The sequence below is a fragment of the Eretmochelys imbricata genome, chromosome 8 (assembly GCF_965152235.1).
Source record: "Eretmochelys imbricata isolate rEreImb1 chromosome 8, rEreImb1.hap1, whole genome shotgun sequence".
NCBI lineage: Eukaryota > Metazoa > Chordata > Testudines > Cheloniidae > Eretmochelys > Eretmochelys imbricata.
Genome location: NC_135579.1, coordinates 95299823 through 95316546, shown reverse-complemented (window position 1 = coordinate 95316546; position 16724 = coordinate 95299823). Strand labels below are relative to the sequence as shown.

At 52.1% G+C, this 16724-nt stretch overlaps 1 protein-coding gene across 1 annotated transcript; it reads left to right on the top strand.

Annotated features, from left to right (window-relative positions):
* The first annotated feature begins 631 nt into the window (after window positions 1–631).
* On the top strand, window positions 632–15759 carry PCSK9 (proprotein convertase subtilisin/kexin type 9). The gene is made up of 12 exons (XM_077824911.1): window positions 632–1135; window positions 3364–3555; window positions 5738–5861; window positions 6691–6824; window positions 7610–7751; window positions 8350–8546; window positions 9072–9255; window positions 12379–12549; window positions 13595–13743; window positions 14128–14308; window positions 15145–15326; window positions 15559–15759. Exons 1-12 carry the CDS (start codon window positions 632–634, stop codon window positions 15757–15759), a joined length of 2361 nt encoding a protein of 786 aa, XP_077681037.1.
* Window positions 15760–16724: the final 965 nt, after the last annotated feature.

Sequence of the window (16724 nt, the reverse complement as noted above, 5' to 3'; positions counted from 1 at the left end):
GTAATGGATTTTGTTAACCCTTTATTTTTGATAGCTAATTAAAAAAAAAAACAAATTAATTTCCCCATGCTCTGTTTTATTTATAGGACTTGCAGTCAGGAGGCTTTGTCCCTAGCTGGGCTAATTTGATATGTCTATGTATGTTGCTGTTTTAATGTTAGCATTTACTTGTGGCTAGGCTCAGTACAATTGTGTGATACGCCTGAGTTGCCCTTGGAAAATATACTTTCCTAGGATCAAAGTACTGGGAAAATGTTAATTTATTATACCCTGGAGAACTGGAATCAACTATTTCTTGTATGTGGTAGCAATACAATAACCCACAGTAGGACTGTTTGCTAGTTTATAATATGTGTGCATAAAACTGCATGCACATTACAAGTATAAAATACAGCAATGTCTATTACATGCAATCACTGCCCAGGTGCATTTAATTAGACTGTTCTCCTTTGTGTATTTGGAGTGGCTCATGCACAGAAAAATCTGCATTTTTCTTCCTCAAGCTGTGAATGGTATTCTTTTTTTTTTTTTGCTTAAATAATCCTGTAATATGACGCCAGCAAAGAAAAAAGGGGCAGAAACCTGATCTCAATGGATAAGTAAAACTCCAATTAATGTTTAACAAGCTGGAATGGTCCGATGGGACAATAGTGGCGTGATCCGGCACATCCACGCCCAAAAGATTTCGGGAAGCACGTGGAAGTCTGAGGGGGGGAAGTGGCCACACCGAGTGTGTGCGCGAGGGGAGCACTCGCCGTGCGCGAATCCGACGCAGCCGCTGCAGGAGCGGCCGGGGGAGCCGATCGCGCTCCCTGCCGGGGTCCCCACAGAGCTCAGCCCGCGCGCCCCCAAAGGCTCCGCGCGAGCCGGGTTCTCGGCTCCGCCTCGCGCCTTCGAGCCGGGTTCTAGGCGCTGCGGCCCCCGCTCCCTGGGTTCTCAGGCTCCCCGGAGCATGGGCCGCTGCCCCCGCGCTCTGCTGCTGCTGGGCACGCTGGCCCTGCTGGCCCCGGGCCCCGCCGCTGAGGATGAGCACGACGAGGACGACGAGCTGGCGCTGTCCTTCCCGTCGGAGGAGGAAAACCAGACGGAGGTCGGGAGGCAGCTGGGCTCGGCCGCTTTCTACAGGACGAACAAGGTGAGCGGCGTCGGGGCTGGCGGCAGCGCGGGCTGGGTCGCGGGGAAGGGGGCTGGAGCCCGCGGGCACGGGGCCGGGGAGCCGCCTGCTGCAGGAGGGGGAGCTTGAGCGGCGAGGCCGGGGAGCCCCGGCGGTAGGGCGCGAGGCCGGGGGAGCCGCTTTCTGGCTCTGCCTCTGGCTCCTCGGCTGACCTTGGGCAAGTCCCTTAGCCGCGTGGGGGGGGGCTCCGTGCAGAACAAACGAAGAACTCGCCCCGCCGCGCCGGCGTCTGCCCCTGGGGCTGCCCAGCTGCGGCCACGGCCCCCTGGCGCCTGGGCTCCCCCCTCTCCGCCGTGCGGCCAAACCTGAGCGGCCCCGTGGGGCAGGAGACTTGGAGCCGTCGCTGCGGGGTGAGGCTCAATCTGTAACCCCACCCCGTGGTAGGACTCGCCTCCCCCCCCCTCCCTCCTTCTGGGGGCAGGACTCGACTCCCTCGGGGGGCGGGGAGACCGTAAGTGCTGGAACGAGGGGTGCCCCAGCTTGAAATGGTTTCATCATACACCAGTTTGGTTCAGCACCCCCACTGTAAAAATGGTTCCCGCGCTGCTGGGCAGGAGGCAACTCTCTTCCCACCCCCAAGGCCTCCAATCCCTCAGGGGCAAGAGCCCCCACTTCCCCCAGGAGAGGCTGCCCCACCCGCAAGGGCAGGACCTGATTCTCCCCCAAGCCTCCCTCTCCAGGGGGACAGGATCCGCCCCCCCCCCCCCCGCGGATAAAATGAATAAAACAAACTGTTGTAAAGAATCAAATGAATTTTGCTGGTTCTAGCTGCACCGCTGCTTGCCCACCTGCGGGCCCTCCTGATGAAAGGTCTCTATGTTAGCACTGGGTTGTGGTGGTGATCAGGTGGATCAAGGCATAAAGGAGGGGCAGAGACGGAGCTGACGTGCCTACAGCCTCTTGGGCAGCAGGCGAGAGGCGACGGTGCCAGGGGATGGCAAGAGGGATGGGCGCATGCCACCTTCTTGGTGTGAGCTCCCTGGGTGTCCGTTGAGCGTCTCTTGTGTCCTGTGACAGCCAGAGAAATCAAATAAATAAAGCCACGCGCCCCCTGTTCTGGAGAGCGGCTTTGCGCTGTGGAGCGTGCGGGGTTGCAAAGCAGCCATGCTTGGGAAGGCGGCTTAGGGAAGGCACATTGGTGTGCGGGGGCAGGCAGTGACTTGTGGCGCTAACTCGTTGCAGCTACGATGGGCTGGTGCCTTTAGGCTGTGGACCTGGCCTCGTAGTTTCTTTTCTACCTCTTTCGGGAGCAGGCTCTTAAGCCCTTTTAGAGCCAACTGCGTGACTTTAGAAACAGAGCTCTGGGGAGACCCTTTTCTTCCCCTTGAGGAGGGGAGGGTTTGGTAAGTGATGCAGGGAGCTGCAGGTACAGAAAAATTTGGGCAGGAGGGCGGTTGGCTTGTCCTGAGAATGTGGGAGGGTTCTGGTCACTGAGAGTGGAATTGAACATATGGGATGGGGCTGGGTTGGTGTCCCACCCGCTGACCTGCTAGACTGTCCACTTAACCCCCATTCTTGCCTTCTGCCTCCCCATGATGAAGTGGTGATTTCACACTGTTTGGGGACTTGGTAAGATGTTTTCTGAGTATAATGCAGCTGCTGTGGTGACTGTGTCCATGCAGTTTAATGAGAAGTGTGGGGTATTTCATTCCCCTGTTAAGCTCTGAATGGACCTGGCACCTGCATCTCCCCATGACTACTTCATCTGCAGCTGCGAGAGCTCAGTGCCTCTCCATGAGAATAATACAGGCTCAGTGCATTCATGGTGTTGCCAGCTCTCGTAAATTCTTCTTCAAGTCCCAGCTCCTGGAGTCAAGTGATGATGTAAAAATCTCCCTTTTGTTTTGTAAGTTTCTAGCCCTTCCGGTTGCAGAGGACAGTTTGGAAATGTGATCCACGTGGGCTCTGCAGACTCGAAAACCGGAAGCCAAAGAAAACCTAAATTATTTTTTTAAAAAATCTCATGACTGTGAAGCCAATCTCATGATTTTTGAATAGTTAGGGCTCACAATACTGCATTCAGTTCCTTCCTTCAGATCATGTGTAGATTACATTACAAAATGAACTCTGCTGTGCTGATTAAAGTAACAGCTCAAGTGACTGAGCTTGCAGTGAGAATTTGAACAGCAGTGTTTGCTCTGTGAAGGTGCATGGCTTTGAAAAATCTGCTTCTGCTTGTTTAAATTCAGGACATGTGGAGATTACCCGGGCAGTACATAGTGGTGCTGAAGGAGGAAACTCATAAATCCCAGACAGAGAGAACCATCCGCAGGCTGCAAGCTCGAGCAGCGAAGCATGGCTACCTAACCAAAATCCTTCACATCTTCCAGGATCTGTTCCAGGGATTTCTTGTAAAGATGAGCAGTGATGTGCTGGATATGGTAAGAGGATGTTGCACATCTGTCTTTTCAGCCTGCACTGGTTTTGTTTTCTGTTCGGAGGCATCTGGGATAGGGCAGGCAGTGTGGAGAGTAGGTTTTTTTTCCCAGTGGTAACAATTCTGTTTGAGGCAAGAACCATGTAGATTGAAAGGCAAGGAAAGCAGCATATGCTGGAAGTAAAAGGATACAACCTAGAGAATGTTTGTCTGTCTAGATAGTGAGAACATCTAGAGTTGCAAGAGTAAGGATTAAAATACCCACCTCTCCATCCAAAAGTTTGCAAGGTTTGTAAATCCTCATGCTTCAGGGCATAAACTAATCTCTAATTTATGGGTTTAAAGAAGAAACTTTCCTGTGGGTTGATTATTCCATAACTGCCTGCATGAGGCTTTTTTGTAATTTCCTCTGAAGCATCTGGTGCTGGCCACTCTTCAAGACAGAATCCAGATTAGGTGGACCTTGGGTCTGACTGTCCCTCCCCAATCTGACAAAAGTCATTGTGCTGATTTTGCATACCTGCTTTCCGATGCCTGCTGCTTTGTGTGGGATCTCACTGATATTTGAAACAAATTGTAAATGGTGGGTCTGTAAAACTCGGAAAGAATCCAAAGTAAGGTAGATCCAATCAGGAATCCAAGGTGATGCAAGTCCCAGGTACTCCACCCACATGACTGGTTACAGACTTGTGGCTGCTAGTCATACGTCTTCACTGATCAAAGAGCACATGGGCGTAACTTGCACTTAAGCAGAGGCAATACAGTGCTCCTCTTCTGAGGAGGTGACTGTGAGAAGAACATGGGATTTCCCCAGGAGAAGAAATTCAGTTAAGGAGCTGTTTTACTTTATGTTCTCTCTTCACTGGGCTGCTACAGATTTAGGAGCCTGGGCCATTCACAAGTTCTTTGTTTTCGCTGCCTTAGGACAATCGTTTTGCAGTTGCAGATGTGGTCCGTCATGCTGTCAGGGGTCGTGTAAGCGTGTTGCCACATAGCGACTTGAGTTTGAGGTCTGAGGCCAGCCCTTTGCTCCCAGGGTAGCACAGCCACCCCTGGCAGAGGGAGTGCCTGGCACGGGTCTCTGTAATTCCCCTTTGCACCTGCCACAGGACCTCAGAGTGCTTTGCTGAATAGAACCTCACAGAGCTGAGGCACAGAAATTAGTAAATGAATGTGGTAGAGCAAGGCCTAGAACCCGAATTCCCTGACAGCCAGATCTGTGCCTTAGCCATCAGACCATGCTTCCTGTGTCTCTAGGAACCCCTCTGTGCCTTCCAGAGCAAGTGGCATTGATGAGCTCTGCAGGGAGCTGCATCCAGCACTGCTCCCAGGAAAGAAGGGTCACTGTGGTACATGTGTTCTAGCAAGGGTTACAAAGGGCACAACCTTGGAGCTACAGGGACAACTGCTGGCGGTTTAGTATCTTGTAAGTGGCCACCTCAATGCATTAGGAGGCTCCTGCTCTCTACCAGCGTTTTGTCTGTGGTTGCACCTCTGCTTGGAGCTGTCCCACCCTAGTGGAAGATACTGGTCATGTGGGTGGGGCTGGACAGTCCGGAATGGGCACATCAAGAATATTGTGAAACTCATTGTGACCATCATCAGTCGTAGAGCCAGGTCTCACTGGAAATCGAGCCTACGGCATGGCCCCGTCTCCCACGGCGTCAGTTCTTCGTCCCTTGTGCAGGCTTCCTTAGTACAGCTACGGGACAGGCGCTAATAGAGCTGGAATGCCTGGAGTAACAAACCCTGCTCTCAGACTCAGACTGAGGACTACTTTCTCCACTGCTGTGAACTGGTGCAGCGCCGCTGACTCCAGGGCATCAGTTTACACCCGCAGATTGTTTGGCTCCTAATAGGCAGCTCTGAATCTGGGATTGATTTGAGGTTGTTTTTTTTCCCCACATTCGACAAATAAAGCTCTGTGGGTGCGTCATCCTGCTGGTTGGGCTTTGACCAGTTGAGCACTCAGCCCTCATCAGCTTCAGTCGTGCAGCATCAGAGCCTAGGAGAGAATAAGCACCTGCCTTGGGCAGCTGCAATCTTTCCCTGGCCCAGTGCAAGGAAGCTGCTAGATAGAACAGCTGAGCGCATCCCACGTTGTTCCTGTTCTGCGTGGTGTGCACCGAGTACTCAGTAGCTAGGGTGTGTCCATGCCATCTCTCTGTGATGTTTCTTTTGCACAGGCTTTGCGGCTGCCGCACGTTGATTACATTGAAGAGGACTCCTACGTGTTTGCTCAGAGCATTCCCTGGAACCTCGGCAGGATCGTCCCAGCACAGTACAAGTCTGGCGAATATAACCCTCCCAGTAAGGGCTCTTCTCTCCCCCTCCCCCCCCCCTTATTTGAATTTATTTTAAAGGAGAATTCATGGGGCAGGAGATGATTTCCAGGGGCAAAATTGAACCCTCCAAATGCATGCAGAGAAGGTAGGAAACCTGCGCAAATGTAGTTCCAAGTGCGTGCAGAAAACGAACACGAATCTCAGACACAACCTTTCTTCCTACCCCAGGGGGATTGATGTCCTCTTCTCCAGGGAGTTTGTTGGTGTCTTTGGCACTCTGAGCTTTTGAGGGGGCGTGGCTTGCTAGGGAGGGGGCGGAGCCAATCAACTCTCTGTGGTAACCTTCCCCTCCAAATCTGGGATACATTTACCATGTGAGGACAGGGCAGGTTGGCAACATCTGGAGCACAGCCCTTGGTCTACACTGTTTTCTCCTGCTCTCCCTGCAGGTCGTTGGCGCCTTGTGCGCGTCCTTAGGAGGATGGAGTCGAGAACCGAAGAAACTGCTATAGCTATGGTTCTGGGGGGCCAGGGAGCTTGCATAACTACCCTGGAAGTCAGTGGGAGCTGTATGCATGCAGAGTTTGCAGGATTGGGATATATATATAGGACCTGGATGGATGCATTGTTTGTTGTTGTTTCCCTTGCAAGCCACAGTTTGCAGGAATTGATAACTTGGCTGTAAAAATGTAGCCATGTGGTTTGTAAGATGGCAGTGCCCAGAAAACATTTCTGTCATCGGCTAGAGTGCTGGGCTGATGACAGCTACGACTGCTCTGGCCATAACGGTGTGTGTGCTTTCTGAGGGCATTGCTGCCTTTCACACTGACTGTGCCATGGCTTGTGTTTGGTAGATAAAGGAGATCTGGTTGAGGTTTACCTGCTAGACACCAGCATCCAGAGCAACCATCGGGAGATAGAGGGCAGAGTGTTTGTGACTGACTTCGAGAACGTGCCAGAGGAGGACGGCACGCGCTTTCACAGACAGGTGAGCGAGCCTATGGGCTCTGTCAGGGTCCTGGGCTCTCACTGCCTGTGAGAGGAACAGCTCAGGTTGTGGTGATTGGAATGGGGCCCAGCTGACGTAAGAGTAATGTGAGCATCCCAAACCCAGGGCAACAGAAGCATGTTGGCACCCTGCACAATTGCCACCCCTCTCTATAGGACTCTGCCCACTATTATGTGTTATGCTTAGCAAATCTAAGAGAGATCAAAGACTAAGAACACCTGCATCTCAAGTTCACAGCCCAGGGCCTTCAGTGGGATTAGATGGTTATATGGATAACGAGACTATCCAGAGTTAATGCAAAGAAAGAATTCTGGAAGGGATAAAACCTCATGCTTCAGGGGTTAGGCCAGTCTCTAACTACTAGGGATCAGGATCAAACCTTCATGGGGGACAGATTGTCCCACGTCTTGAATCTTCCTGTGAAGCATCTGCTGCTAGCCACTGTCTGACAGGATACTGGGCTAGATGGACTATGGGGCTGACCCCGCGAGCAATTCCTGTGTTACTTAGCAGCTGTATCACTGAAAATGGCTAATACGCTAGAGAATAGCATAAAAGTGTAATGATAGGAATGGTGGTAGCAAATACAGGGCCTGATCCTGCATGCACCAACATGCATGAGTCCCTCTGTATTGACGTCAGTGGAAGCACTATCGTGCGTGTGAGTGTTTGCAGGATTGGGCCCCAAGCGTGTGTATTGGTGCCAGTGAATGGGATGGTTCTGGAAACGTTCGCTGCCTTGCTTGACTTCCCCTCTCTGGCAGGCCAGCAAGTGCGATAGCCACGGAACCCACATGGCCGGCGTGGTGAGCGGGAGGGACGCTGGCGTGGCTAAGGGAGCCAGCGTTCGCAGCCTTCGGGTGCTGAATTGCCAAGGCAAGGGCACGGTCAGCGGGACCCTGATTGGTGAGTAAGAACCATTGAGGTGTGTAGTGTCTAACTCATGAGAGCCTGGACAGTTGGGATTTTAGGGGCCGATTCAACGCCCACTGAAAGCCAACGCCCGTTGGCTCCAGTGGCACTTGGCTCAGGCCCATGGGGTCAGATTGTCAGAAGCGCTCAACTCCCATTTAGGCACCTAAGAAGTGGATTTTCAGAAGTGCCCCACACCCAATCTGCTGAGCTCTTTTGAAACTGACCTTTAGCACCTCACTGTGATGTGCCTCTGAACACTCTGTGACACGGTGCACTCGCTGGGTTAACCGCTTTTGCTAACCTCACTGGAAGGAGAGCCCCTCCCGGAGGGCACCTCTGCTGGGGTTCTGTTGACTCATCCCATCAGCCTGCTCGCCTGTACTGAGCAAGAGTTGCTGATTCACCGAGTCTCTTTCCCTGTATTTTATTGCTAAGGATGTTTTCCGGAAAAGGATCTTGCTTATTTCCAGCTGGAGGGGAGAGCTGAATCTGACCCCCCACTTCCCAGCTAGCAGGATGCGAGTGAGTCATTAGTGCTGTCCTTTTCTGTGATCGGTTTCTGTCCGCTTCATTTGTGCTTGATCAACAGGCCTGGAATTTATCAAGAAGACCCTGACTGCCCAGCCCTACACCCCTTTGGTGGTGTTGCTCCCCTTTGCTGGAGGTTACAGCCGTGTTTTGAATGCAGCTTGTCGGCTGATGGTGCAGATGGGAGTGGTAATGATTGCTGCAGCTGGCAACTACAAGGAGGATGCCTGCTTGTACTCACCTGCGTCTGAACCAGAGGTATGGGGCTAGGACACTGCTTTCACTGACTGAGTGGGTACTGAGAGACCTGGCTTCTATTCTTGACTCTGCCACAGGTTTGCTGTCGTCTGGCCTTGACCAAGGCATGTCACCCCATCTGTGCCTAAGTTTCTTTGGGTGTAGAATGTCCTGCCCTTTGGACAAAGCGTGCTATGGGTCAGAGTCCCCACCGCAGTTTGTTTGGTGTGGGGAGGGGGCCCCGAAGCACATCGCTCCTGCTGGAAGGAGCTCTGGGCTCCTGGTTATCCCCACCCTTGCAATGAACTTTGAGTCTCCCTGAGGAATTATATCGTCCTAGTCATTTACAATTCCTCTAATCCTGAAGGAGGGGCGTGGTTTTGTGTTCCTGTGAAGGCAAAACATTATTCAATAGTTTTCACCCTGGTGAGCAGGAGGAATTGTACAGGCTGGGGTGGATTGGTTTGGGACTTTTAATGCAATTATGGACAACCCGTTCGCTGCTGACGTCCCCGTTGACTCGTGTCATTGTGCTCTAACCCTCAGGTGATCACTGTTGGGGCAACCGACTTCCAGGACCAGCCCGCCTCCATGGGAGCCTTAGGAACAAACTTTGGCCGGTGTGTGGATGTCTTTGCCCCGGGCGACGATATCATAGGGGCCTCCAGCGACTGCAGCACCTGCTTCACTTCCCAGAGTGGGACGTCCCAAGCCGCTGCACACGTGGCAGGTGAATCGATTGTATTTTTTAAATGCAGCAGTAGCATCAAGCAGTAGTGGCTCTGTGACCGTCTGCCTAGCAGGGTAAAAATGAACCATCCCCAGCAAAGCACATTACATTGACTAGCACAAGTGCAACCTGGGCAGAACTGGGTTCTATCGCACTTCGGGGGTGTGGTTAAAACATGAGTCCTAGCTCCTCGGACGGGAGCGGGGAGGCATTGGACTTGAGTTTCCTGTGTTACCTGGGGAAAGTCACTTAAGTTCTCTGTGCCTCAATTCACCATCTGTGACACTAGGATAATAGTCCTTTGTCTATGTAGCTCAGTGGGGCAGGGGCTTTCTCCTGTTATGTGTTTGTACAGCGCCTAGCGCAATGGAGGCCTGATCTCCATTGGGGCTTCTAGGCTTTGCCATATACTAATCGGTGCTGCAAAGCGGAGCCATGTTTTATCCCTCTCAGGTAACAACTGCTGTGTCTCTTGTAGTAAAGACAAGGCAGGACTTGGTTGCAGTCAGGTGATTTGTTTCTGAGGCTGCTGGAAGGTGACCAGAGTCATGCAGTGTAGGTGGGGCCCTACAGACAAAACAGGCATCGTGCTGCCCCAGGGGAAGGCGTAAGATAAAACTACAGTACACAAGGCTGCAAGCAGTCAGTGCATGGCCTGATGCTACACTATTTGACAGCCATGGCCCAGAGCTACCATTGGTATGGACTGTGAGTACATCTACACTGCAAAGAAAATCCCATGGCACCAAGGTCCAGAGCCTGGGTCAATTGACTCAGGCTGGGGGCTAAAAATAGCGGTGTGAACGTTCCCACTCGGGCTGGAACCAGGGCTCTGAAACCCGCCCTGCTTACCGCATTTCAGAGCCTGGGGTCCAGCCCAAATGGGAACATCTGTGCAGCAATTTTAGTCCCACAGCCTAAGCCCTTGCAAGCCTGACTCAGCTGGCCCGCGCTGTGGGTTTTTCTTTGCAGTGTAGACGTACTGTGGCATCTGGGCCACATCGGGCAAGGCCCTCCCTGTGCTGTCCATCTACATCAGTACATCAGTTTTTGCCCCCGCCCCATCTCCAGCCTTACAAAGCAGCTTCATGCAGATCCATGCCTGTGCCCTGATTAAGCAGTGGGAAATGCCCGGCTGTGTGCTGTGATCTAATAGTGATGTGTCTTGTGGATTCATTGGCCCAAGGCTGAGTACTGTTAACTGTCAACACGTTTCCATCTCAGACCATAAATACACACGCTCTGTCCTAGTGGGATTGTAGAGTATGGGTCCCTACGGGATGAACAGGCAGGGGAAGAAGAGAAAACGTTTACGATGAGGAAAGAACGCTTTCAATTAGGCGGCAGGTTATGTTAGGGGAAAATAGTCTCAGATGGCAACAGGTTTTTTTGATACTAGGTCACTAACATTTTTAATGGGAACATTTAGGGGAGTGAACTGGTTTTGAAGCTGATGCTGTGGAGAGGAGGCTGCGGGGACCTGTGGTTCCCTATATGATTCTTTCCTCGTGCACCTCCCTCCATCAGGCTGCTGTGTATCAGCGAAGAATTAAATGAAGAAGAAACCTGAGCTTGTGCATTGAAATGTTTCTGCCTGGAGGTGAAGTTTAAGGATCTCAAAATGTGGGATCCCGTCGGGAGAATATTGGTTTTGCAAAGCAGAACTTCCTTCTTTCCTGATGAATCGCAGGGTGAAATGGAAGGCCGGCGCTGCACTGGAGTATGACTGAAGGGGCGGCATGATATCCAGGGTGTGATGAGGTCCAGTCCCGAATGGAGAGCTCATCTGGTGCAGTGTCGTCAGTGACCCAGTAGCCACGTGTCACAGATCCACAGCGTCTGGTGCATCCCCCAGCCTGGCAGTGACCCCTTTGGCAGTGACCCCTTTCGTGGGCTGGGCCCCAAGGACTCCGATAGAGCCACAGGGGCAAGCCCGTGGCCTCCGAGACTCTGCAACTGGGCTTGTAGGTGCCAGTGATCCATGGTTTCCTGCAGTGAATCCATCCAAGCCAGACTCCTTTGGGAGGCTTGTACGGTGCTCCTTCAGGGTGCCGTGATTATTTGCAGCCACCCTAGGCCGGCTCTCCAAAACAAGCTAACAATTTAGTTGGCACCTGTCCTACAGCATTGAACAGTCCTTCGGTTAGCAAAGAGAGGAAAAGGTGAAGACAGAGTCTGGCTTGGCTGTGGTGAAAGCCATCTTGTCTTGCTCTCCCAGTCTCTGTCCCTTTGTCCTTGGCCCCAGGTCTGTGTGTGTGTCTCCAAAGGCCAGCTCTTAACCCAGGCACCTGGCACCTTCTCCCTTGGTTCTCCAGCTGCGGCTTTTGCTCTGCTTCCTGGCGAGGGGTGGGGGAAAATCTCCTCCCTCTTGGTTGCTAGTTATGAATGTTCTGGCCATTGGGGTTCCCACTCTCTTTCTGGATCCTCCGTTGATATGGGTCGGTCTCAGCCAGTCCTTAGATGACCCATTCATACCATCCCCAGCAGTTATGTGACTCAACACTTAATGTGCTCTGTTCTATCCCAAGAGTAGCTGTGTAACCTTCACTGTTCGTGCACAGCAGTGCAAAGCACAGGGGGAAACTGAGGCATGCATAGGCATCATAAAAATATTCCCAACATTCCCTCTTCATTACACCCTGTGACGATCACAGCCTCAGGTACTCCTGTATGTCTGCTCCAAGGACAGTGCGCATGTCATTCACGTGATCTCAGTATGGGTCATTGTCCCCTGCTAGTGGCTGATCTACAAAAGAGGCTTGTGAGCTGACTATAGCTAGTAGGGGCTAGGCTGGGAAGTAGAAGATCTTGCTTTTAGTGTGAGAGATCCTGGGTTCAAACTGATGATCCATGGTAGGTGGTCAGGTCTCTCTCCCCCTTTGAAATGTGCCTGGTTCTGAATTGACATAGCTGCAGTGCAAATACAAGTGTAATGAAGACTTGGTTTTGGTGACACAAATTCTGCAATGACGTTGCCAGGTGTAAGCAGACCTGGCACCTGGAGGTGTAATCTAAAGCAGACACACTGCTGCCTGCCTGTATATTCTCCAGGGCTTTCTATACGCGTTCTCACCTTCAAATCCGCATTTTAAAATCGAAATGGCGTGTGTGCGTCTCTCCTAGGCATCGCAGCCATGGTTCTGAACACTGACTCTGCTCTGACGCTCTCTGAGCTGAGGCAAAGGCTAATTCACTTCTCCACCAAAAACGTTATCAATGAGGCTTGGTTTCCTGAAGGCCAGAGGCTGGTCACGCCCAACAGAGTGGCAGGACTGCCCAGCAAACTCATGGCAGGTAAGTCACGCACGCTTCCTGGGGCAGATGTGCAGCCAAGGGAGAGGCTCAAGGTGACAGCATTGCCGTGGTACTAAGGCTGAGCTGTGCATGACTGAAACAACACCCACTTAGGGGCTGGAATTCTCTTCTAAGGATACGTCTACACTGCAATGAAAACCACACAGATGGCCCGTGCCAGCTGTTTAATTATGGTGTAGATGTTGGGGCGCGGGGGCTCCAGACCTTGGGCTGCAGCCTGAGCCAGAGCATCTACATTGAAATTAAACAGTCCCTTAGCACCAGCCCGAGTCAGCAGACGTGGGCCAGCTGCGTGTTTTTAATTGCATTGTAGGCCTAAGGTAAGTTATCCCTAGTGACTTGACTGTGCTGGATTTGTGCAAAGAAAGTCACGTAGGGTTGCCATGTGGCTGGTTTTCAACCACAAAGTCTAGTCAGAAAGGGGACTGAAAAGATGTACTGACTGGACACCAAAAGCCCGGTTACTGCGGGCAGGGTGGCAGGTGAGATGCCAGGTCATCAACCCCCACCAGTCCCTGCTTAGCCGAGGCTGCTTCCTACCTGCATCTCGTGGGCAGGCAGGCAGCAGGCTCCTCCTCAGGCCGCAGCTCCCATCCCAGCCCCAGAGCAAAGGGAGCCCAGCTGCGCAGGGGGAGGGAGGAGGAAAGGATCAAGCGACTTGGAAGGGGGAGGAGGGAGAGCAGCGAGCAAGCAGGGGGCGGGGCCTTGGCGGGAGTAGGCAGAGCAGGGGGCGGGGCCTTGGGGGGACTAGGCAGAGCTGGGGCAGGGCAGAAGGGTCCGGTTTTCAGAAGTTGGCAGGGAGTTTGTGCACGTAGAGAGCGCAGCGGGGCTTGCTCTCATTCTGAAACCTCTTGTGGTCAGCGATACGTGCTGCTTGGTGCAGAACCGAGCCTGCTCGTTGCCGTTTTACTTACTCACGTGACTGAACGCGGCCCCTGGAGCATTCCATGTGCTCCGGAAGACGCGGCATCGACGGGAAGCAAACCTGCTGCCCGGGACTGATGACTGAGCCGTCCCTTTTCAGGTGAGCAGTTGTACTGCCGCTCCGTGTGGTCTGCCCCATCCGGGTCCACTCGCTCTGCGACAGCTGTCGTGCGCTGCAGTGGGAACGAGGAGATGCTCAGCTGCTCAAGCTTCTCCACGAACGGCAAGCGGCGAGGAGAGCGTATTGAGGTGATGCTCCACGGCGGGGAGGTTTGGGGTGCTGCAGTTGGCCCTCATACATCTCATGTCCTGTTGAAATCTCTCAGGCCGTTCCTCAGGAGGTACATAGGTGCCTGACTCCTATTGATTTCAGTGGGAGTCCGGCCCCTAAATATCTTAGCATCTAGGCCTCTGCCTAGGACCCAATAGTCCATTGAAGATCCCACCCATCAGGCCTTACGCAGGCAAAACCTTCCAGCACTCCAGAGGCATTTGGTCTCCATCAGGGCTGTCAGATTTGTCCCTTAGCAAATAGTGTGTGTGGGGAACAACCTCAAGGCTCCTGCAGCTCCCGTGAGCAGGGACTAGAAATGTCGGAAACGTTGCCTTACAATGGTGCCTTCTGAATTGTAGGTTCACGGAGGCAGGAAGCAGTGTGTGGCTCACAATGCATTTGGCGGCCATGGTGTCTACGCTATAGCGAGGTGTTGCATTTGGCCCAAAGCTGACTGCCAGATTCACACCAGCTCCCAGACTGCAGATGGTACTTCGACACCTGGAGTGGGCTGCTCCAAGGAGAACCATGTTTTGACTGGTACGGTAGGCTGTCTTGCTGACGACAACTAGAGCAGCAGTACTTGATCCAACCTTACTCTCTGCTGTATGAGGCTGGACCAGCCCATTCTGTTTATAAGTGAGATACCCAATTTAAAGGAACTCCTGGGAGTCTTAGGGTTAATTCCAGCTTCTTATAATTTATCAAACGCCCTCTCCGCCTAGTCACCTGTGCAACCAGAATAATCCTACTACATTCACTTGGGAAGTTCAGTTGAATATTTAGAAAGTGCTTGGAGGTCCTTGGATTAATTTATATCCGTGGTCTTATTTTTGTGCCGTATAGGCTGGTTTGATAGTTCCTGAACTAAGCAGCTAGCTGATACTTCAGTTTCTGTTCCCAGTACTTCATGTTCTCCTTGTATGGGAGATTGTGACACACACATTCCTTTAGCATGCTGACAGGTTCAGTGGCTCAGAGCACCTCTCGCTGTTGTTTGTGGGTTCCAGTTCCTGGATTTCTGGTGGTTTGCAAAATGAATAATCTGTTAGCCCTGATGTTCAAAATTAAACACCCTGCTTAGGTCACAAGTACAATTTTTGAGTCTCGTCTTACCCTCTGGAGTGTATTTGCCCATGTATCACAATCGCCATGCTGGTTTGACTGACATTGTCCACCCTGGAGCGGCCTCCGTTGGTGATAACCGGGAGCATTTCATATCCGGTTTGAGGTGCGTTGGCAGAGATGCTGCCCCTGCACCATTCCATGCTATTTTCTGCTTCATGTTTTTAAGAGAAACTTATTTCCCTGACAACTAATTGCTCACAAGAGCAGGCTCTGAGCATTCACCTGGAAGTGTTCTGTATTATTGGCAGGTTGTAGCTCCCATTCTCTTGCTGGAGAGTTTAGTGACAATGTCAGACCCGTTCTAAGGATGGAGACCGGACACCACCAATGCGTAGGTAGAACAGACGTGACCTTGCATACTTCCTGCTGCCACGCCCCCAGCATTGAATGCCAGGTGAAGGAACATTCACCCGTGGGCTTCCAAGAAAAGGTATGGCAGAACCAATCACAGTAGGTATTTTCAGAATCCTTTTGCTAGCTGTCTATTGAAATCGTTCTTACCACATTCTAACGGTTCTTCATAACCCCCCCCATAAAGCTGCTTTACGTAGCATCACTCCAGTCATTGAAATAAATGGAGCTGTCCCTGCTAACCCCAGTTCTCAATCGTACCCATATTAGTATTTCCCCACAAAGAGTGATTCCATCCCTCTTCCTGGTAGGTGGCAGTGTCCTGTGATGAAGGCTGGACTCTGACAGGATGCAATGCGTATTCCTGGGGGCCCGGCACCCTTGGCGCCTACGCCGTGGATGACACTTGCGTGGTAACGAGTGCTCTCGCTGGCAAAGGGGCAGCGGCCATCGCCATCTGCTGCAGAAGCAGACGTTTGGAAAATGATAAGCACTTTTCCAACTACAAGTGAGGACAGTGCCCATGGCCACAAGGCGCCCCTGCTGAGACGAAACTGACATCACACCAAAAAAGACGCATTCCAAAACCATCACCTTTCCAGATTCCAGAGCTGAGGCCACTACTCCCAGTTCGGTCAGGGCTGATCGTGATGGAATAAGAATCACTAATTGCTTGCAGGTGGGAGTCATAACACATCTAAAATGCAAGGGTTGTGGTGTCTGGAAATGCTCAATCCCAGCGCCCTGAGGATGAGATCACCCCCGGCCCCTTCCACAGGACCTCCTAATTTACTGCATATGGATTCTAGCAGGGCGACATTTGGCAAGAAGTCCTGCCCACCAGTTTGTAAGCATATTTTGTTTCTATTATCAAGCAGCAAGGTTATAAGCTCAGTGTCAGTCAAGTGGTTTGAGGGTGACCGAAGAAGGTGTATTTACTGCACCAGGTCAGCAAGCCCTTCACTGTTCTTAGCTGTGGTTGCTAGGTACCTTGGTTACCTCTGCAGCATTCTGTGGGTATTTGTGTTACCACCTCTTCCTTTTTCTGCACTCGGGGACGGATTCTCCCTCCTGCTATAGCCCCCGTGAGCAGCTGTGGCAGTGAGGGGGCCGTGAAAGCCTTGGGTTTGGCAAGGGGACAATTCCTCTGGCTCAGGAACTGGACTTATGTGGCTCTCTCTAGATCCCCTAGTGCAGAGAGTGAGGGGTGTGGGTGAAGCTGTAGGGGCTGCCATTAAGGCGATTCTGGCTGGCACAGTCTCCCATAGGCAGTTCAGCTGCCTAAGCTGTCTCAGCCTTGGCAGCAACACCCAATCAGGGTCCAAAATGTGCCTTAAAGCCACTGTAGTCCCCCCCTTGGGCTCAGACTGATCCTCCAGGAGGCGTAGCACAGGGCCCTCGCGCTCTGATTTGCAATTAGCCAAAAACCCCAGCAGGGATTTTAATTTTTTTTGTTTCTAGTAAAATCTCTTGTTTT

What these genes read in the sequence shown, in the direction of transcription:
- PCSK9 (XM_077824911.1), top strand. Translation starts at nt 632, where the DNA reads ATGGTCCGATGGGACAATAGTGGCGTGATCCGGCACATCCACGCCCAA. An exon ending in GCCCAGCAAACTCATGGCAG is followed by an intron (nt 12,550 to 13,594) that starts GTAAGTCACGCA and finishes GTCCCTTTTCAG; the next exon opens with GTGAGCAGTTGTACTGCCGC. An exon ending in CCGTGGGCTTCCAAGAAAAG is followed by an intron (nt 15,327 to 15,558) that starts GTATGGCAGAAC and finishes TCTTCCTGGTAG; the next exon opens with GTGGCAGTGTCCTGTGATGA.